The sequence below is a fragment of the Oncorhynchus mykiss genome, chromosome 27, assembly GCF_057628025.1.
Source record: "Oncorhynchus mykiss isolate SJ-2025 chromosome 27, ASM5762802v1, whole genome shotgun sequence".
NCBI lineage: Eukaryota > Metazoa > Chordata > Actinopteri > Salmoniformes > Salmonidae > Oncorhynchus > Oncorhynchus mykiss.
In genome coordinates this window covers 45,488,891-45,511,929 of record NC_143048.1, presented here as the reverse complement: position 1 = coordinate 45,511,929, position 23,039 = coordinate 45,488,891, and the positions used below count along the sequence as shown (strand labels likewise).

The 23,039-nt window shown below is 45.3% G+C and overlaps 1 protein-coding gene across 2 annotated transcripts in view; it reads left to right on the top strand.

Annotated features, from left to right (window-relative positions):
• Window positions 1–3,120, top strand: part of gbe1b (1,4-alpha-glucan branching enzyme 1b) — a 324,598-nt gene extending 321,478 nt beyond the window's left edge. For both annotated transcript variants that reach the window (XM_090224112.1, XM_090224113.1), the window contains one exon: window positions 1,529–3,120. In XM_090224112.1, coding sequence (XP_090080238.1) covers window positions 1,529–1,591 — 63 coding nt within the window. In that variant the 3' untranslated portion in view covers window positions 1,592–3,120. The remainder of the gene's footprint in view (window positions 1–1,528) is intronic.
• Window positions 3,121–23,039: the final 19,919 nt, after the last annotated feature.

The window sequence follows — 23,039 nt, the reverse complement described above, 5'->3', positions numbered from 1 at the left end:
CAGACAAGGATAGGCATATTTAACTTGAACAACTAGACTGCTTCTCTAGCTGCTGCATACCAAGCATTAGCACCTGTAATTCTCAGAGGGCAATACAACGGAATGGGTAGATATTCTCAGAGGGCAATAGAATGGGTAGATATTCTCAGAGGGCAATAGAATGGGTAGATATTCTCAGAGGGCAATAGAATGGGTAGATATTCTCAGAGGGCAATAGAATGGGTAGATATTCTCAGAGGGCAATAGAATGGGTAGATATTCTCAGAGGGCAATAGAATGGGTAGATATTCTCAGAGGGCAATAGAATGGGTAGATATTATCAGAGGGCAATAGAATGGGTAGATATTCCTAGAGGGCAATACAATGGAGAGGGTAGATATTATCAGAGGGCAATAGAAAGGGTAGATATTCCTAGAGGGCAATACAATAGAGAGGGTAGATATTCCCAGAGGGCAATAGAATGCGTAGATATTCTCAGAGGGCAATAGAATGGGTAGATATTCCTAGAGGGCAATAGAAAGGGTAGATATTCTCAGAGAGCAATAGAATGGGTAGATATTCTCAGAGGGCAATAGAATGGGTAGATATTCCTAGAGGGCAATAGAAAGGGTAGATATTCCTAGAGGGCAATACAATAGAGAGGGTAGATATTCCCAGAGGGCAATAGAATGCGTAGATATTCTCAGAGGGCAATAGAATGGGTAGATATTCCTAGAGGGCAATAGAAAGGGTAGATATTCTCAGAGAGCAATAGAATGGGTAGATATTCTCAGAGGGCAATAGAATGGGTAGATATTCCTAGAGGGCAATAGAAAGGGTAGATATTCCTAGAGGGCAATACAATGGAGAGGGTAGATATTCTCAGAGGGCAATAGAAAGGGTAGATATTCCTAGAGGGCAATAGAAAGGGTAGATATTCTCAGAGGGCAATAGAATGGGTAGATATTCCTAGAGGGCAATAGAAAGGGTAGATATTCCTAGAGGGCAATAGAAAGGGTAGATATTCCTAGAGGGCAATAGAAAGGGTAGATATTCCTAGAGGGCAATAGAATGGGTAGATATTCTCAGAGGGCAATAGAATGGGTAGATATTCTCAGAGGGCAATAGAATGGGTAGATATTCTCAGAGGGCAATAGAATAGAATGGGTAGATATTCCTAGAGGGCAATATAATAGAATGGGTAGATATATATTCAGTTCAGTGTGACTACTGTTGACCAGAGCCCTATGAGTAGTGTACTACTGTTGATCAGAGCCCTATGGGTAGTGTACTACTGTTGACCAGAGCCCTATGGGTAGTGTACTACTGTTGACCAGAGCCCTATGAGTAGTGTACTACTGTTGACCAGAGCCCTGTGCAGTATGTAGGGAATAGGGTGCCATTTGAGAAGCACCCTAGAGGGCCATCTTGTGATGATTTTAGGAATATTTAACCAGCAGTTGACTTTCTTATGAACATGTCTCCTCTCTCTTCTTCCCTCTCCACCCCCCCCCCTCCCCTTTACCTCTCTTGCGTCTCTGTCCACCAGGTGTACATCCCCTGCAGGACAGCTCTGATCCTGGGTAATGACGATACCGAGTCCTGTTATTAGACCTCTGCTACTACTGACGCTCGCTACCAGCAGAAACAGACGTCCAGCTGGCTACCAACCTCAAGTGTTATCAACCAATCACTGTCCGTTTTTTTTTTTTCAGTGTCGACCAACCTCACGCCACTAATGCCCCCCCCCTCCCCCCTTTCCCTCCCACCCTTCCCCATTTATCACAACTTTTGTGAGTTCCTATGTTTTTTCCATACACCTTTAACAATAGTTAGTAGATTACCATATTAACATCATCTGTAACGCAGCATGGTGTTTCCCACTATAACCGAGTCGGGGCCTTGTTGAATAGGTGATTATATATGTTCAACTAATATGATGTAACTCTGGATGAGGGTTGCAGAATTCCACTAACTTTCCCCAAAGTTCCCAGGTTGGAAGATTTCAGGAATCAGAGAAGAATAATGCAGGAAAACCTGGACATTTTTTTTTTACACAGTATATATCATTCATATTTTGAGTCCATCCACCCACCACTAGTTTGCCAAGCCTTGGTATGACACCTACAACACTTGAAAAGAAACCGTGGTACAGGGATATGGTAATGCTAATATGCTAACATAAAGCATTACTTGTGGTACGGTAATGCTAACATAAAGTATTACTTGTGGTACAGTAATGCTAACATGCTAACATAAAGTATTACTTGTGGTACAGTAATGCTAACATGCTAGCATAAATTATTACTTGTGGTACAGTAATGCTAACATAAAGTATTACTTGTGGTACAGTAATGCCAAATGCTAACATAAAGTATTACTTGTAGTACGGTAATGCTAACATGCTAACATAAAGCATTACTTGTGGTACAGTAATGCTAACATAAAGCATTGCTTGAGTTACAGTAATGCTAACATGCTAACATAAAGTATTACTTGTGGTACAGTAATGCTAACATAAAGCATTTACTTGTGGTACAGTAATGCTAACATGCTAACATAAAGCATTACTTGTGGTACAGTAATGCTAACATAAAGCATTTACTTGTGGTACAGTAATGCTAACATGCTAACATAAAGCATTACTTGTGGTACAGTAATGCTAATGCAGTTAGCAATAGTACTACCTTCTCCACTGATTCCAGCGTGCACAGGCTTGTAATAATATTATTTTACATATATATTGCATTAAGATCGGTGTGCTATTTATATAAAAACACAAGACGCATGCAATTTATGATGTATAATTTAACGCTTATGATTTTGTATTTAAATGCCAACAATGTTTTGCAATTGGCCATCCGAAAGTGTATACTATAAGAGTGTATACTATTTAAAAGTGTATACTATGAGAGTGTATACTATTTAAAAGTGTATACTATGAGAGTGTGTACTATTTAAAAGTGTATACTATAAGAGTGTATACTATTTAAAAGTGTATACTATAAGAGTGTATACTATTTAAAAGTGTATACTATGAGAGTGTGTACTATTTAAAAGTGTATACTATAAGAGTGTATACTATTTAAAAGTGTATACTATAAGAGTGTGTACTATTTAAAACAAACAGGACAGGAAAAATAGTTACCAGTGTTTGCATCCCAAATAGCACCCCATTCCCTATATAGTGCACTACTTTTAACCAGGACTCATAGGGCTCTGGTAAAAAGTAGTGCACAATATATTTAAGCAATAAGGCCACGAGGAGGTGTGGTATATGGCCGATTATACCACGGCTAAGGGCTGTTCTTAGGCACGACACATCGCTGAGTGCCTGGACACAGCCCTTAACCGTGGCATATTGGCCATATGTCACAAACCCCCTGAGGTTCCTTATTCCTATTATAAACTGGTTACCAATGTAATTAGAGCAGTAAAAAATTGTTATACCCGTGGTAAACGGGGTCTGATATACCACGGCAGTCAGCCAATCAGCATTCAGATCGCTGCGACGTCATCACGTTTGTTTCGTCGCTGTTGATTGAGTGATTTCTTTGTTGGCATTGTATTTACACTGAAATAAGCCGTCTTGAATAATATATATATCATTTGGTTGACTATCCTGACTTTAGTGGGTTTGTGATACCTTTGTGGTGTGATAGGTCTTCTATCAAAGCAGCTAGGGATTATGCATTTTTACTTGTTTATATACGTTTTGTTGTGTGTGTGTCAGTCATTTGCAGCTAATGCCACATAGTAAGAGTACTGAATACAGGCAGCTGAAAGCCCGTCTGGTATACGCTGTGTTTCAAGTTATGGAAGCTTCTGGAATGGACACGACGATTGGCATACAATGACGATTAGAGTGGCAGAGGAGACCGTAGCGAGACTAAATAACAGTACTGGATCCTGCTCAAAGACAGGAACCGGCCATCCTTATTCTGAACCATCGTCCGTCCTGCCCGACTTCCCCTCTTGTCTGTCCCTTATATACTGTAATTTAGACACTTTTAACCCTGACAGAAATGGAGCTTTTGATTTCAATTATATATATTATATAATTATATATATATATATTGTTTAATGTTATCTGCAAAGGTCCATACTGTGAGTGACTCAAAGGCTAAAATACTATTTCTATTTAGGAAAATGCCAAGATTGTTCATGCTCACTGAATACTTGTATGTTACCTCCCAAATTAACCCCTATTCTTATATAGGGAATAGGGTGCCATTTTGGACAATTGTAGTGCACTATAAAGGGAATAGGGTGCCATTTGGGTTAAAAGTAGTGCACTATATAGGGAATAGGGTGCCATTTGAGTTAAAAGTAGTGCACTATATAGGGAATAGGGTGCCATTTGGGTTAAAAGTAGTGCACTATAAAGGGAATAGGGTGTCATTTAATTTGGGTCTCAGTCTCGTCTGCCTTCACAGGCATCTCTGCTGTGGTTTATTGGTTGTGTTTTCTTTTCAGGCGTTGTCTAACCTCGTCCCCCGACTGGGTGTGTGGGGGGGGGGGGGGTTTAACATTGTCAGGTGCACAAGATGTTATGTTGTATTTACCCCCCCCCCCCCCCCCAAAAAAAGTCATTAAACTGAATCAACCAATGGTGTCTGCTCATTGTCTTATCTGTTGGTCTTCTTTTTATACGGTATCATTAGAGACAGTCAGGTTTCTTTATTCACTCGGGTAGATTATATATGTCTGTATCCTAAATAGGCAGCGTATTCCCTAAGAAGGTCACCTCTTCTGGCCAGAGCCCTATGGAACCTGGTGGAAAGTACTGCCGTTTTGGGATGTATCCTATTGTGTGCCATTAAAAAAACACCATTGGATCAAGTCGAGCATTTCATTTTGGAACATTTTAGTACTAATTTTTCTTCCACTGTTCTTCCCATACGACTCTTTTTCTGCCTCCACTAAAAAACCTTTTTTTTTTTAAGTAATATTCTGCCTTTAAAGATCACTTAAACAAAGTAATGCCACACGGTTAATCACATTCCTCTCATGTCCTGTATCAAAGCTATAAGATTGTCAAATGTGAAAATACACACAGACTCATTTTTGTGTGTTCCAGACGAAAGCTAATATCTTGATTTACGGATGCTGTAATGCTGAGATTTAAACCCATTGCATTTTGCTGCAGGTTCTGAGCACAGCCTGCGATGTAGACTGGTGTAGCATATGGCAGGTTTTTGATCCATCTCCCCTACAGCGGGAGAGAGAGACAGAGACCGAGAGAGAGAGAGAGAGACCGAGAGAGACCGAGAGAGAGAGAAAACACATTGATATTCCAGGAACGTCATCCTGATATTTAACCACCACAAGTATCTTCAACACTTCGTTTCCTTTTAATATAACACCAAAGCTTTCAGGAAAAAAAGGGGCTGTTTCACCTCTCCGAAAGCACAGAGGAGCACTTTGCATAAATATGGGCAGTATGAAAGAGACCCGGTTGTGGAGACTGAGGTGGGTACAGTGGTTTTGTTTTTTAAAATCACGGACTGATCTCGTCTGAGCCAATGAGTTCGTCTGAAATTGTACCCAAAGGGCTCTGGTCAAAACTAGAACACTATGTAGGGAGCAGGTGTGATTTCAGGCACGGTCATTGTCCTTACCTTCGCCACAGTGACTCGGGAGGGTTTTTTGAAAATCTCTCGTTCATTTAAAACTGAAAGAAGTCTGATACATTGAAATATAGCTAGGCTGCTCCATCCTGAATCAAACACACTTCTTCTGTGTGACCGACCCCAGTAGAAATAGCATTTAAACAGATATGAAAATCCTGAACGAATCAGGCCCTCCGTGACCCCAGATTCATTCACTGCCTCATCCAGCCCCCCGTTGCTATAGAGAGACACATATATACTGTATATTTGGGCAGACAGATGGACAAATTTATAATGTCTCTGTGTCTTGTCCCAAATGGCACCATATTCCTTAGTATAGGGTATAGGGGGCCATTGGGGGCGCAAGGTGTATTTGAGTACCTGGAGCCTCTACACAAAGAGCTGTTGAATTTTACTGTGTTTGATGATCCTCTATCGTTTTCATGATCAGAACAAACACTAGAGCCTCTTCCCTGATGGGGCTGCTTCCCTCTACTCTCTGTCTAATGGAGCTGCTTCCCTCTACACTCTGTCTGATGGAGCTGCTTCCCTCTACTCTCTGTCTAATGGAGCTGCTTCCCTCTACACTCTGTCTAATGGAGCTGCTTCCCTCTACTCTCTGTCTAATGGAGCTGCTTCCCTCTACTCTCTGTCTAATGGAGCTGCTTCCCTCTACACTCTGTCTAATGGAGCTGCTTTCCTGATGGAGCTGCTTCCCTCTACTCTTTGTCTAATGGAGCTGCTTCCCTCTACACTCTGTCTAATGGAGCTGCTTCCCTCTACTCTCTGTCTAATGGAGCTGCTTCCCTCTACTCTCTGTCTAATGGAGCTGCTTCCCTCTACACTCTGTCTAATGGAGCTGCTTCCCTCTACTCTCTGTCTAATGGAGCTGCTTCCCTCTACTCTCTGTCTAATGGAGCTGCTTCCCTCTACTCTCTGTCTAATGGAGCTGCTTTCCTGATGGAGCTGCTTCCCTCTACTCTTTGTCTAATGGAGTTGCTTCCCTCTACACTCTGTCTAATGGAGCTGCTTCCCTCTACTCTCTGTCTAATGGAGCTGCTTCCCTCTACTCTCTGTCTAATGGAGCTGCTTCCCTCTACTCTCTGTCTAATGGAGCTGCTTCCCTGATGGAGCTGCTTCCCTCTACTCTCTGTCTAATGGAGCTGCTTCCCTGATGGAGCTGCTTCCCTCTACTCTCTGTCTAATGGAGCTGCTTCCCTCTACTCTCTGTCTGATGGAGGAGCGTCCCTGTACATTCTGATGAGGAAGATATACCTTCTGAGGTTATTTTCAGGTGAAATGGTCATTTAAGTTAGCCTGGTACAGTACCTGTTTATGTAACAACAAGATAACTAGGGTTAAAAGCCACTTAGCCTGGTCCCAGATCTATTTGTGTTTTCTTGACAAGTTAAATAAATAAAAATATATGTAAAAAATTAAATAGATAAAAACGGTCTTTCCTATGGTCGTTGGCACACCAAGCACTGACCATAGGAGCTGGCAACACAGCACAAACAGATCTGGGACCAGGATAGAGTAAGTGGCCTTCATTCTACATAGTTGTATTGTAGTTATATACAGTAGGCAAATGTTATTTACTCAACCTCTGTTTTATAACCCCCAGCACACCTCATATCGGATTCAGCTTTTCTGCATAGAGTAGAACGGTGAGAAGGGGGAAAGTCCATCACTGTAACATTCTTGAGGTTAGTTGAAGCAGAGAGTTATGGGTATATGGGAGTATATGGTATATGCCAGAGGAGACAGACACTACAACGCCTACTGAAGAGTGAGTTTTCAACAGTGAATGTTAATCTCAGAAGCCGTTCCAGATAAGAGGAGGGAGTGTTACTGGCAGAGAGAACGTAACGTCTAACCCTTCTCTCTATGACGACGATCTCTCCTGTCCTGTGACATATTTAAGGATTCACAGCTCCTGTAAAGCCTGTCTGAAGCTCAGCTGGAAACAGAAGGATTTATCGGGTGTGTCCAGTCTACAAGAAAAAGTCCTCAATGCAACATCCTCCCTGCAACCTGGTTTTAAAGAACCTGTGTGAGAGCTTACAGGAGAGGAGTCAGAGAGCTTCATCAGGGTCTGAGGTAACAGGAGAGGAGTCAGAGAGCTTCAACAGGGTCTGAGGTACAGGAGAGGAGTCAGAGAGCTTCATCAGGGTCTGAGGTACAGGAGAGGAGTCAGAGAGCTTCATCAGGGTCTGAGGTACAGGAGAGGAGTCAGAGAGCTTCATCAGGGTCTGAAGTACAGGAGAGGAGTCAGAGAGCTTCATCAGGGTCTGAGGTACAGGAGAGGAGTCAGAGAGCTTCAACAGGGTCTGAGGAGTCAGAGAGCTTCATCAGGGTCTGAAGTACAGGAGAGGAGTCAGAGAGCTTCAACAGGGTCTGAGGTACAGGAGAGGAGTCAGAGAGCTTCATCAGGGTCTGAGGTACAGGAGAGGAGTCAGAGAGCTTCATCGGGGTCTGAAGTACAGGAGAGGAGTCAGAGAGCTTCAACAGGGTCTGAGGTACAGGAGAGGAGTCAGAGAGCTTCATCAGGGTCTGAGGTACAGGAGAGGAGTCAGAGAGCTTCATCAGGGTCTGAGGTAACAGGAGAGGAGTCAGAGAGCTTCATCAGGGTCTGAGGTACAGGAGAGGAGTCAGAGAGCTTCATCAGGGTCTGAGGTAACAGGAGAGGAGTCAGAGAGTATCAACAGGGTCTGAGGTAACAGGAGAGGAGTCAGAGAGCTTCATCAGGTTCTGAGGTAACAGGAGAGGAGTCAGAGAGCTTCATCAGGGTCTGAGGTAAAAGTAGAGGAGTCAGAGAGCTTCATCAGGGTCTGAGGTACAGGAGACGAGTCAGAGAGCTTCAACAGGGTCTGAGGTACAGGAGAGGAGTCAGAGAGCTTCAACAGGGTCTGAGGTACAGGAGAGGGGTCACAGAGCTTCAACATGGTCTGAGGTAAAAGGAGAGGAGTCAGAGAGCTTCAACAGGGTCTGAGGTACAGGACAGAAGTCAGTGAGCTTCATCAGGGTCTGAGGTAACAGGAGAGGAGTCAGTGAGCTTCATCAGGGTCTGAGGTACAGGAGAGGAGTCAGAGAGCTTCAACAGGGTCTGAGGTAAATGAGAGGAGTCAGGGTCTGAGGTAAATGAGAGGAGTCAGAGAGCTTCATCTGGGTCTGAGGTACAGGAGAGGAGTCAGAGAGCTTCAACAGGGTCTGAGGTACAGGAGAGGAGTCAGAGAGCTTCATCAGGGTCTGAGGTAAAAGTAGAGGAGTCAGAGAGCTTCATCAGGGTCTGAGGTACAGGAGAGGAGTCAGAGAGCTTCAACAGGGTCTGAGGTACAGGAGAGGAGTCAGAGAGCTTCAACAGGGTCTGAGGTACAGGAGAGGAGTCAGAGAGCTTCAACAGGGTCTGAGGTACAGGAGAGGAGTCAGAGAGCTTCATCAGGGTCTGAGATGCAGGAGAGGAGTCAGAGAGCTTCATCAGGGTCTGAGGTAAAAGGAGAGGAGTCAGAGAGCTTCAACAGGGTCTGAGGTACAGGAGAGGAGTCAGAGAGCTTCATCAGGGTCTGAGGTACAGGAGAGGAGTCAGAGAGCTTCATCAGGGTCTGAGGTACAGGAGAGGAGTCAGAGAGCTTCAACAGGGTCTGAGGTACAGGAGAGGAGTCAGAGAGCTTCATCAGGGTCTGAGATGCAGGAGAGGAGTCAGAGAGCTTCATCAGGGTCTGAGGTAAAAGGAGAGGAGTCAGAGAGCTTCAACAGGGTCTGAGGTACAGGAGAGGAGTCAGAGAGCTTCATCAGGGTCTGAGGTACAGGAGAGGAGTCAGAGAGCTTCATCAGGGTCTGAGGTACAGGAGAGGAGTCAGAGAGCTTCAACAGGGTCTGAGGTACAGGAGAGGAGTCAGAGAGCTTCATCAGGGTCTGAGGTACAGGAGAGGAGTCAGAGAGCTTCAACAGGGTCTGAGGTACAGGAGAGGAGTCAGAGAGCTTCATCAGGGTCTGAGATGCAGGAGAGGAGTCAGAGAGCTTCATCAGGGTCTGAGGTAAAAGGAGAGGAGTCAGAGAGCTTCAACAGGGTCTGAGGTACAGGAGAGGAGTCAGAGAGCTTCATCAGGGTCTGAGATGCAGGAGAGGAGTCAGAGAGCTTCATCAGGGTCTGAGGTAAAAGGAGAGGAGTCAGAGAGCTTCAACAGGGTCTGAGGTACAGGAGAGGAGTCAGAGAGCTTCATCAGGGTCTGAGGTACAGGAGAGGAGTCAGAGAGCTTCATCAGGTTTTGAGGTACAGGAGAGGAGTCAGAGAGCTTCAACAGGGTCTGAGGTACAGGAGAGGAGTCAGAGAGCTTCATCAGGGTCTGAGGTACAGGAGAGGAGTCAGAGAGCTTCATCAGGGTCTGAGGTACAGGAGAGGAGTCAGAGAGCTTCATCAGGGTCTGAAGTAAAGGAGAGGAGTCAGAGAGCTTCATCAGGGTCTGAGGTACAGGAGAGGAGTCAGAGAGTTTCAACAGGATCTGAGGAGTCAGAGAGCTTCATCAGGGTCTGAAGTACAGGAGAGGAGTCAGAGAGCTTCAACCGGGTCTGAGGTACAGGAGAGGAGTCAGAGAGCTTCAACAGGGTCTGAGGTACAGGAGAGGAGTCAGAGAGCTTCATCAGGGTCTGAGGTACAGGAGTGGAGTCAGAGAGCTTCATCAGGGTCTGAGGTACAGGAGAGGAGTCAGAGAGCTTCATCAGGGTCTGAGGTAACAGGAGAGGAGTCAGAGAGCTTCATCAGGGTCTGAGGTACAGGAGAGGAGTCAGAGAGCTTCATCAGGGTCTGAGGTAACAGGAGAGGAGTCAGAGAGCTTCAACAGGGTCTGAGGTAACAGGAGAGGAGTCAGAGAGCTTCAACAGGGTCTGAGGTACAGGAGAGGAGTCAGAGAGCTTCAACAGGGTCTGAGGTAACAGGAGAGGAGTCAGAGCTTCATCAGGGTCTGAGGTACAGGAGAGGAGTCAGAGAGCTTCAACAGGGTCTGAGGTAACAGGAGGGGAGTCAGAGAGCTTCATCAGGGTCTGAGGTAACAGGAGAGGAGTCAGAGAGCTGTCCAATGATATTCAACCAGAAAAAATACAAAATGATAAACGTTTAGAGTTCCCTTTTTCCCTGGTCAGAAAAGATGGGTGTGACTATCAGTCATTATGCTGATTTAATTATAATATTATATTTTATGCTCATTTAATTATAATATTATGTTATTCTGATGTATGGCTGTAACTTGACTTAATTCATGTACAGTCGTGGCCAAAAGCTTTGAGAATTACACAAATATTAATTAAGTCTGCTGCCTCAGTTTGTATGATGGCAATTTGCATATACTCCAGAATGTTATGATGAGTGATCAGATGAATTTCAATTAATTGCAAAGTCCCTCTTTACCATGCAAATTAACTGAATCTCAAAAAAAAAACATTTCCACTGCATTTCAGCCCTGCCACAAAAGGACCAGCTGACATCATGTAAGTGAATCTCTCGTTAACTGGAGATCACTCTGTCATGCTGATTGAGTTCAAATAACAAACTGGAAGCTTAAAAAGGAGGGTGGTACTTGGAATCATTGTTCTTCCTCTGTCAACCATGGTCACCTGCAAGGGAACATGTGCCATCATCATTGCTTTGCACAAAAAGGGCTTCACAGGCAAGGATATTGCTGCCAATAATATTGCACCTAAATCAACCATTTATCGGATCATCAAGAACTTCAAGGAGAGTGGTTCAATTGTTGTGAAGAAGGCTTCAGGGCACCCAAGAAAGTCCAGGAAGCACCAGGACCGTCTCCTAAAGTTGATTCAGCTGCGGGATCGGGGTACCACCAGTACAGAGATTGCTCAGGAATGGCAGCACGCAGGTGTGAGTGCATCTGCACGTACAGTGAGGCAAATACTTTTGGAGGATGGCCTGGTGTCAAGAAGGGCAGCAAAGAAGCCACTTCTCTCCAGGAAAAACATCAGGGACAGACTGATATTCTGCAAAAGGTACAGGGATTGGACTGCTGAGGACTGGGGTAAAGTCATTTTCTCTGATGAATCCCCTTTCCAATTGTTTGGGGCATCTGGAAAAAAGCTTGTCCGGAGAAGACCAGGTGAGCGCTACCATCAGTCCTGTGTCATGCCAACAGTAAAGCATCCTGAGGCCATTCATGTGTGGGGTTGCTTCTCAGCCAAGGGAGTGGGCTCACTCACAATTTTGCCTAAGAACACAGCCATGAATAATGAATGGTACCAACACATCCTCCTATAGCAACTTCTCCCAACCATCCGGGAACAGTTTGGTGATGAACAATGCCTTTTCCAGTATGATGGAACACCTTGCCATAAGGCAAAATTAATAACTAAGTGGCTCGGGGAACAAAACATCGATATTTTGGGTCCATGGCCAGGAAACTCCCCCAACCTTAATCCCATTGAAAACGTGTTTTCAATCCTCAAGAGGCGGGTGGACAAACAAAAACCCACAAATTCTGACAAACTCCAAGCATTGATTATGCAAGAATGGGCTGCCATCAGTCAGGATGTGGCCCAGAAGTTAATTGACAGCATGCCAGGGCGGATTGCAGAGGTCTTGAAAAAGAAGGGTCAACACTGAAAACATTGGGTCTCTGCATCAACTTCATGTAATTGTCAATAAAAGCCTTTGACACCTTATGAAATGCTTGTAATTATACCTCAGTATTCCATAGTAACATCTGACAAAAATATGTAAAGACACTGAAGCAGCAAACTTTGTGGAAATTAATATTTGTGTCATTCTCAAAACTTTTGGCCAAGACTGCACATAAGGCTGCAGCTTGACTCATGACTCATTGTCTATTCTCCTCTTTCTGATCAACCATGACATAATGACCAGTTGTATTCTCTAGTTGTCTCTGTTCATCTCCCGTGATTCTGGACCCTGTCCACCCACAATGCATCCGGTCTGAGGATCTGGCCAGTGTGAGATACTGTGGAGTGAGACAGACAGCAGCCCCAGAGAGATTTGAATACTACATATGGGTCCTGGGCTCTGAGGGTTTAACTCGGGGACGCAGCTGGGACGTTGAGGTTTTGGGACAATACAGAATGGCTCATGGGTGTCATTAGCAGAGTCTGTCCACAGAAAGGAAGAGAAGACTAGTGATACATGGATTATATATTATCATGAAGACAGATCAATACCGGCAGACGCTCTCCTCACCGTGAGACGGAAACCCCAGAGGATCAGAGTGCAGCTGCACTGGGACAGAGGAAAGCTGTCATTCGCTGACCTTCATAATAACACACATCTACACACAATCACACACACTTTTATCGAGAGAGTCTATCCATGCATATGGAATAACTGTATGCTTCACCCTCTGAGGATCCTACTAGGTTAACTGATTGATAAAGATGTTGTAGAGAGGAGGAGGGAGAGAGAGGGAGAGGAAGGGAGGGTGAGAGAGGGAGAGTCAGAGAGGGAGAGGAAGGGAGAGAGGGAGAGAAAGAGAGGAAGGGAGGGAGAGAGAGAGAGGAATGGAGGGAGAGAGAGAGAGGAATGGAGGGAGGGAGGGAGGGAGAGAGAGAGAGAGAGAGAGAGAGAGAGAGAGAGAGAGAGAGAGAGAGAGAGGAAGGGAGAGTGGGAGAGAAAGAGAGGAAGGGAGGGAGAGAGAGAGGGGAATGGAGGGAGGAAGGGAGGGAGGGAGACAGAGAGGAAACAAAGGGAGATAAAGCACAGAACATATTTTGCAATTATAAAGACACTGTATAAATGTAACCCACCAATTAGTATTTGGCTTAAATTATTTGACTCTGTTATAACTTCAAACCTTCTACAGTGGCTTGCGAAAGTATTCACCCCCCTTGGCATTTTTCCTATTTTGTTGCCTTGCAACCTGGAATTAAAATTGATTTTTGGGGGGGTTGTATCATTTGATTTACACATATAATGCCTACCACTTTGAAGATGCAAAATATTTTTTCTTGAGAAATAACACAACAAAAACATTAAACTTGAGCGTGCATAACTATTCACCCCTCCAAAAGTCAATACTTTGTAGAGCCACCTTTTGCAGCAATTACAGATGCAAGTCTCTTGGGGTATGTCTCTATAAGCTTGGTACATCTAGGCACTGGGATTTTGGACCATTCTTCAAGGCAAAACTGCTCCAGCTCCTTCAAGTTGTATGGGTTCCGCTGGTGTACAGCAATCTTTAAGTCATACCACAGATTCTCGATTGGATTGAGGTCTGGGCTTTGACTAGGCCATTCCAATACATTTAAATGTTTACCCTTAAACCACTCGAGTGTTGCTTTAGCAGTATAACTAGGGGCATTGTCCTGCTGAAAGGTGAACCTCCATCCCACAGTCTCAAATCTCTGGAAGACTCCAACAGGTTTCCCTTTATTTAGTGCCATCCATCGTTCTTTCAATTCTGACCAGTTTCCCAGTTCCCTGCTGATGAGAAACATCATGCTTCACTGTGGGGATGGTGTTCTCGGGGTGATGAAAGGTGAAAGACCAGTTTCCCTGTCCCTGCCGATGAAGAACATCCCCACGGTATGATGCTGCCACCACCATGCTTCAATGCTTCCTTGTTAGCCAACAAGCTCAATTTTAGTCTCATCTGACCATAGTACCTTCTTCCATATGTTTGGGGAGTCTCCCACATGCCTTTTTAGCGAACACCAAAAGTGTATACTTTGGAGATAGACTTGCCTAGTTAACTAAAGGTTAAGCGATTACCATCCCTGTACCTGTCACTCCCTTTGGTTCCTGCCCCAGGCGTTATTGACTGTTCCAGGTTTCATGTCTGTAAGCTTTTCCTGTTTTGTACCATGTTCCATTTCTTTATTAAATGATTCACTCCCTGTAAATGATTCACTCCCTGTAAATGATTCACTCCCTGTAAATGACTCACTCCCTGTAAATTATTCACCCCCTGTAAATGATTCACTCCCTGTAAAAAATAAAACAAAATCACACACACCCCAGCCCATCCTTCTGCATCAGTGGCGCTGAGTCTTACTGACTGGGGACTTTTTGCTTTGGCAACAGCTTGGCACCACGGAAGCAGAGCTCAGAAGTCTAACAGTCTCGGCAGTACACAGGAAACCCAGGTTACCTTCTAAATGGCACCATGTTCCTTATAGAGGGCATCAGTTTTAACCGGGGCCTAGTCTAACGTAGTGCACTACAGGGAAAAGGGTTCCATTTGGGACCGAATCAGTTACTTGTTGTATTCTGGAACTCTCCCCTCGTCATGGAACATTCCACCAGGCTTGGACTAACTCTCCCCTCGGCATGGAACATTCCACCAGGCTTGGACTAACTCTCCCCTCGTCATGGAACATTCCACTGTGCTTGGACTAACTCTCCCCTCGGCATGGAACATTCCACTGTGCTTGGACTAACTCTCCCTTCGTCATGGAACATTCCACTGTGCTTGGACTAACTCTCCCTTCGTCATGGAACATTCCACTGTGCTTGGACTAACTCTCCCTTCGTCATGGAACATTCCACTGTGCTTGGACTAACTCTCCCTTCGTCATGGAACATTCCACCAGGCTTGGACTAACTCTCCCCTCGTCATGGAACATTCCACCAGGCTTGGACTAACTCTCCCTTTGTCCTGGAACATTCCACCAGGCTTGGACTAACTCTCCCCTCGGCATGGAACATTCCACCAGGCTTGGACTAACTCTCCCTTTGTCCTGGAACATTCCACTGTGCTTGGACTAACTCTCCCTTTGTCCTGGAACATTCCACTGTGCTTGGACTAACTCTCCCCTTTGTCATGGAACATTCCACTGTGCTTGGACTCATTTACTGCTGCAGGTATGAGTTAGCTGTGTCTGCTCTCGAAAATGCATTACTTTTGCCCAGAGCCATGTACCACATTATGTAAGGAACAGATTACTGATCAGGATGTAACCCATGTTACACAGTGCAGAGTCAGACAAGAGACTCATTCATTTGCTAGCTAACACTGCCCTCTGGTGGTAACCATGTGCCATTGCAGCCACTGTCCATCCTGGGATGAATCTCAATAGTCTTTTCCTTGATTCCTCACATCCTCTCCCCTCACGTCTTTCTCAAAACACATTGGAGGAGAAGATCTATGGTTCCTCTCCTCAGACCCTCTACTCCAATACGCTTACAGAAGGAGGTGAGGACAGAGGATGCAAGGAATCAAGGAAATACAATTGAGAATCACCCCAGGACTCATTGAATCATTTACAGGGAGTGAATAATTTACAAGGAGTGAATCATTTATAAGAAGTTAATCATTTACAGTGAGTGAATCATTTACAGGGAGTGAATCATTTACAGGGAGTGAATCATTTATGGGAGTGAATCATTTACAGGGAGTGAATCATTTACAGGGAGTGAATCATTTAATAAAGAAATGGAACATGGTACAAAACAGGAAAAGCTTACAGACATGAAACCTGGAACAGTCAATAACGCCTGGGGCAGGAACCAAAGGGAGTGACAGGTACAGGGATGGTAATCGCTTAACCTTTAGTTAACTAGGCAAGTCAGTTAATAACAAATTCTTATTTACAATGACGGCCTACCCCGGCCAAACCCGGACGATGCTGGGCTAATTGTGCAACACCCTATGGTACTCCCTATCACGGACGGTTGTGATACAACCTAGATACGAACAAGGGACTGTAGTTACGCCTCTTGAGATGCAGTGCCTTAGACAGCTGCGCCACTTGGGAGCCCTGGCCTCCACAATCACCCGACCTCAACCCAATTGAGATGGTTTGTGTCACGTATACTCCCTCTCCGGTGCTCTAGGTCACCGTACAGACATGAAGTCCAGGCGAATCTGATGAGGCGCTGGTGCGTGTAACGATGGTGAAATGTGTGCGTAATAATGACCAGCCTGGTGACCTAGAGCGCCGGAGAGGTTAGTATACGTGACACAAACCATCTCAATTGGGTTGAGGTCATGTGATTGTGGAGGCCAGGTCATCTGATGCAGCCCGCATCACTCTCCTTCCTGGTCAGATAGCCCTTTCACAGCCTGAAGGTGTATTGGGTCATTGTCCTGTTGAAAAATAAATGATAGTCCCACTAAGCTCAAACCAGATGGGATGGCGTATCGCTGCAGAATGCTGTGGTAACCATGCTGGTTAAGTGTGCCTAGAATTCAAAATAAATCACTGACCGTGTCACCAGCAAAGCACCCCCTCCATCACACCACCTCCTCCATGCTTCACGGTGGGAACCACACGTGGAGATCATCCGTTCACCTACTCTGTGTCTCACAAAGACATGGCGGTTGGAACCAAAAATCTAAAATGTGGAATCATCAGACCAAAGGACAGATTTCCCCCGGTCTAATGTCCATTGCTTATGTTTCTTGGCCGAAGTAAGTCTCTTCTTCTCTTCTTATTGGTCTCCTTTAGTAGTGGTTTCTTTGCAGCAATCCGATCATGAAGGCCTGATTCACACAGTCTACTCTGAACAGTTGATGTTGAGATGTGTCTGTTACTTGAACTCTGTGAAGCATTTATTTGGGCTGCAATTCCTGAGGCTGGAAACTCTAATGAACTTATCCTCTGCAGCAGAGGTATCTCTAGGTCTTCCTGTGGTTGTCCTCACGAGAGCCAGTTTCATCATAGCGCTTGATGGTTTTTGTGACTGCACTTGAAGAAACTTTAAAAGTTATTAAAATCTTCCATATTGACTGACCTTCATGTCTTAAAGTAATGATGGACTGTCATTTCTCTTTGCTTATTTGAGATGTTCTTGCCATAATATGGACTCTTTTATCAAATAGGACTACCTTCTGTGTTCCACCACTACCTCGTCACAACATAACTGAGTGGCTCAAATGCATTAAGAAGGAAAGAAATTCCACAAATGAACTTTTAACAACGCACACCTGTTAATTGAAATGGATTCCAGGTGACTACCTCATGAAGCTGGTTGAGAGAATGCCAAGTGTTCAAAGCTGTCATCAAGGCAAAGGGTGGCTACTTTGAAGAATCTCAAATATAAAATAAATGTTGATTTGTTTAACACTTTGTTGGTTACAAAATGATTCCATATGTGTTATTTCATAGTGTTGATGTCTTCACTATTATTCTACAATGTAGAAATGTGTACAAATAAAGAAAAACCCTGGAATATGTAGGTGTGTCCAAACTTTTGACTGGTACTGTATATATATATACAGTGGGGCAAAAAAAGTATTTAGTCAGCCACCAATTGTGCAAGTTCTCCCACTTAAAAAGATGAGGCCTGTAATTTTCATCATAGGTACACTTCAACTATGACAGACAAAATGAGAAAAAAAATGCAGAAAATCACATTGTAGAATTTTTAATGAATTTATTTGCAAATTATGGTGGAAAATAAGTATTTGGTCACCTACAAACAAGCAAGATTTCTGGCTCTCACAGACCTGTAACTTCTTCTTTAAGAGGCTCCTCTGTCCTCCACTCGTTACCTGTATTAATGGCACCTGTTTGAACTTGTTATCAGTATAAAAGACACCTGTCCACAACCTCAAACAGTCACACTCCAAACTCCACTATGGCCAAGACCAAAGAGCTGTCAAAGGACACCAGAAACAAAATTGTAGACCTGCACCAGGCTGGGAAGACTGAATCTGCAATAGGTAAGCAGCTTGGTTTGAAGAAATCAACTGTGGGAGCAATTATTAGGAAATGGAAGACATACAAGACCACTGATAATCTCCCTCGATCTGGGGCTCCACGCAAGATCTCACCCCGTGGGGTCAAAATGATCACAAGAACGGTGAGCAAAAATCCCAGAACCACACGGGGAGACCTAGTGAATGACCTGCAGAGAGCTGGGACCAAAGTAACAAAGCCTACCATCAGTAACACACTACACCGCCAGGGAACTCAAATCCTGCAGTGCCAGACGTGTCCCCCTGCTTATGCCAGTACATGTCCAGGCCCGTCTGAAGTTTGCTAGAGAGCATTTGGATGATCCATAAGAAGATTGGGAGAATGTCATATGGTCAGATGAAACCAAAATATAACTTTTTGGTAAAAACTCAACTCGTCGTGTTTGGAGGACAAAGAATGCTGAGTTACATCCAAAGAACACCATACCTACTGTGAAGCATGGGGGTGGAAACATCATGCTTTGGGGCTGTTTTTCTGCAAAGGGACCAGGACGACTGATCCGTGTAAAGGAAAGAATGAATAGGGCCATGTATCATGAGATTTTGAGTGAAAACCTCCTTCCATCAGCAAGGGCATTGAAGATGATCCCAAACACACCGCCCGGGCAATGAAGGAGTGGCTTCGTAAGAAGCATTTCAAGGTCCTGGAGTGGCCTAGCCAGTCTCCAGATCTCAACCCCATAGAAAATCTTTGGAGGGAGTTGAAAGTCCATGTTGCCCAGCAACAGCCCCAAAACACCACTGCTCTAGAGGAGATCTGCATGGAGGAATGGGCCAAAATACCAGCAACAGTGTGTGAAAACCTTGTGAAGACATACAGAAAACATTTGACCTCTGTCATTGCCAACAAAGGGTATATAACAAAGTATTGAGATAAACTTTTGTTATTGACCAAATACGTATTTTCCACCATAATTTGCAAATAAATTAATTAAAAACCCTACAATGTGATTTTCTGGATTTTTTTTCTTATTTTACAGGCCTCTCTCATCTTTTTAAGTGGGAGAACTTGCACAATAGTGGCTGACTAAATACTTTTTTGCCCCACTGTATACAGTATTGTGGTAAACCATGGGGTGTTGGGTTGAGCGTGCAGAGATTGACACAGAGACCGGGAGGCTTTAGTCCAAAAAACAACTTTACTAAGACAGGAAATAAATATATCAAATAAATAACTTTTGCTCGGTCTCCCTCCTCTCTCTCCCTCCTCTCTCTCCCTCATCTCTCTCCCTTCTCTCTCCCGACTGGTGTCCATCTCTCTCCCTTCTCTCTCTTACCTGGTGTCTGTCTCTCTCCCTTCTCTCTCTCCCTTCTCTCTCTTACCTGGTGTCCATCTCTCTCCCTTCTCTCTCTTAACTGGTGTCTGTCTCTCTCCCTTCTCTCTCTCCCTTCTCTCTCTTACCTGGTGTCCATCTCTCTCCCTTCTCTCTCTTAACTGGTGTCTGTCTCTCTCCCTTCTCTCTCTTAACTGGTGTCCATCTCTCTCCCTTCTCTCTCTTAACTGGTGTCCATCTCTCTCCCTTCTCTCTCTCCCTTCTCTCTCTTAACTGGTGTCTCTCTCTCCCTTCTCTCTCTCCCTTCTCTCTCTTAACTGGTGTCCATCTCTCTCCCTTCTCTCTCTTAACTGGTGTCCATCTCTCTCCCTTCTCTCTCTCCCTTCTCTCTCTCCCTTCTCTCTCTTAACTGGTGTCCATCTCTCTCCCTTCTCTCTCTCCCTTCTCTCTCTTAACTGGTGTCTGTCTCTCTCCCTTCTCTCTCTTCCGTCTCTCTCCCTTCTCTCTCCCTTCTCTCTCTTAACTGGTGTCTGTCTCTCTCCCTTCTCTCTCTTCCGTCTCTCTCCCTTCTCTCTCTCCCTTCTCTCTCTTAACTGGTGTCTGTCTCTCTCCCTTCTCTCTCTTCCGTCTCTCTCCCTCCTCTCTCTCCCTTCTCTCTCTTAACTGGTGTCTGTCTCTCTCCCTTCTCTCTCTTAACTGGTGTCTGTCTCTCTCCCTTCTCTCTCTTAACTGGTGTCCGTCTCTCTCCCTTCTCTCTCTTCCGTCTCTCTCCCTTCTCTCTCTCCCTTCTCTCTCTTAACTGGTGTCCATCTCTCTCCCTTCTCTCTCTCCCTTCTCTCTCTTAACTGGTGTCTGTCTCTCTCCCTTCTCTCTCTTAACTGGTGTCTGTCTCTCTCCTTTCTCTCTCTTAACTGGTGTCTGTCTCTCTCCCTTCTCTCTCTCCCTTCTCTCTCTTAACTGGTGTCTGTCTCTCTCCCTTCTCTCTCTCCCTTCTCTCTCTCCCTTCTCTCTCTTAACTGGTGTCCATCTCTCTTCCTTCTCTCTCTTAACTGGTGTCCGTCTCTCTCCCTTCTCTCTCTTAACTGGTGTCCGTCTCTCTCCCTTCTCTCTCTTAACTGGTGTCCGTCTCTCTCCCTTCTCTCTCTTAACTGGTGTCTGTCTCTCTCCCTTCTCTCTCTCCCTTCTCTCTCTTAACTGGTGTCTGTCTCTCTCCCTTCTCTCTCTTAACTGGTGTCTGTCTCTCTCCCTTCTCTCTCTTAACTGGTGTCTGTCTCTCTTCCTTCTCTCTCTTAACTGGTGTCTGTCTCTCTCCCTTCTCTCTCTTAACTGGTGTCCGTCTCTCTCCCTTCTCTCTCTTAACTGGTGTCTGTCTCTCTCCCTTCTCTCTCTCCCTTCTCTCTCTTAACTGGTGTCTGTCTCTCTCCCTTCTCTCTCTCCCTTCTCTCTCTTAACTGGTGTCTGTCTCTCTCCCTTCTCTCTCTTAACTGGTGTCTGTCTCTCTCCCTTCTCTCTCTCCCTTCTCTCTCTTAACTGGTGTCTGTCTCTCTCCCTTCTCTCTCTTAACTGGTGTCTGTCTCTCTCCCTTCTCTCTCTCCCTTCTCTCTCTTAACTGGTGTCCGTCTCTCTCCCTTCTCTCTCTTAACTGGTGTCCGTCTCTCTCCCTTCTCTCTCTTAACTGGTGTCTGTCTCTCTCCCTTCTCTCTCTCCCTTCTCTCTCTTAACTGGTGTCCGTCTCTCTCCCTTCTCTCTCTTAACTGGTGTCCGTCTCTCTCCCTTCTCACTCTCCCTTCTCTCTCTTACCTGGTGTCCATCTCTCTCCCTTCTCTCTCTTAACTGGTGTCTGTCTCTCTCCCTTCTCTCTCTCCCTTCTCTCTCTTACCTGGTGTCCATCTCTCTTCCTTCTCTCTCTTAACTGGTGTCCGTCTCTCTCCCTTCTCTCTCTCCCTTCTCTCTCTTAACTGGTGTCCATCTCTCTCCCTTCTCTCTCTTAACTGGTGTCTCTCTCTCCCTTCTCTCTCTCCCTTCTCTCTCTTAACTGGTGTCCGTCTCTCTCCCTTCTCTCTCTTAACTGGTGTCCGTCTCTCTCCCTTCTCTCTCTTAACTGGTGTCTGTCTCTCTCCCTTCTCTCTCTCCCTTCTCTCTCTTAACTGGTGTCCGTCTCTCTCCCTTCTCTCTCTTAACTGGTGTCCGTCTCTCTCCCTTCTCACTCTCCCTTCTCTCTCTTACCTGGTGTCCATCTCTCTCCCTTCTCTCTCTTAACTGGTGTCTGTCTCTCTCCCTTCTCTCTCTCCCTTCTCTCTCTTAACTGGTGTCCGTCTCTCTCCCTTCTCTCTCTTAACTGGTGTCCGTCTCTCGTTTGCTCGGTCTCCCTCCTCTCTCTCCCTCCTCTCTCTCCCTCATCTCTCTCCCTTCTCTCTCCCGACTGGTGTCCATCTCTCTCCCTTCTCTCTCTTACCTGGTGTCTGTCTCTCTCCCTTCTCTCTCTCCCTTCTCTCTCTTACCTGGTGTCCATCTCTCTCCCTTCTCTCTCTTAACTGGTGTCTGTCTCTCTCCCTTCTCTCTCTCCCTTCTCTCTCTTACCTGGTGTCCATCTCTCTCCCTTCTCTCTCTTAACTGGTGTCTGTCTCTCTCCCTTCTCTCTCTCCCTTCTCTCTCTTAACTGGTGTCTCTCTCTCCCTTCTCTCTCTCCCTTCTCTCTCTTAACTGGTGTCCATCTCTCTCCCTTCTCTCTCTTAACTGGTGTCCATCTCTCTCCCTTCTCTCTCTCCCTTCTCTCTCTCCCTTCTCTCTCTTAACTGGTGTCCATCTCTCTCCCTTCTCTCTCTCCCTTCTCTCTCTTAACTGGTGTCTGTCTCTCTCCCTTCTCTCTCTTCCGTCTCTCTCCCTTCTCTCTCTCCCTTCTCTCTCTTAACTGGTGTCTGTCTCTCTCCCTTCTCTCTCTTCCGTCTCTCTCCCTTCTCTCTCTCCCTTCTCTCTCTTAACTGGTGTCTGTCTCTCTCCCTTCTCTCTCTTCCGTCTCTCTCCCTCCTCTCTCTCCCTTCTCTCTCTTAACTGGTGTCTGTCTCTCTCCCTTCTCTCTCTTAACTGGTGTCTGTCTCTCTCCCTTCTCTCTCTTAACTGGTGTCCGTCTCTCTCCCTTCTCTCTCTTCCGTCTCTCTCTTCTCTCTCCCTTCTCTCTCTTAACTGGTGTCCATCTCTCTCCCTTCTCTCTCTCCCTTCTCTCTCTTAACTGGTGTATGTCTCTCTCCCTTCTCTCTCTCCCTTCTCTCTCTTAACTGGTGTCCATCTCTCTTCCTTCTCTCTCTTAACTGGTGTCCGTCTCTCTCCCTTCTCTCTCTTAACTGGTGTCCGTCTCTCTCCCTTCTCTCTCTTAACTGGTGTCCGTCTCTCTCCCTTCTCTCTCTTAACTGGTGTCTGTCTCTCTCCCTTCTCTCTCTCCCTTCTCTCTCTTAACTGGTGTCTGTCTCTCTCCCTTCTCTCTCTTAACTGGTGTCTGTCTCTCTTCCTTCTCTCTCTTA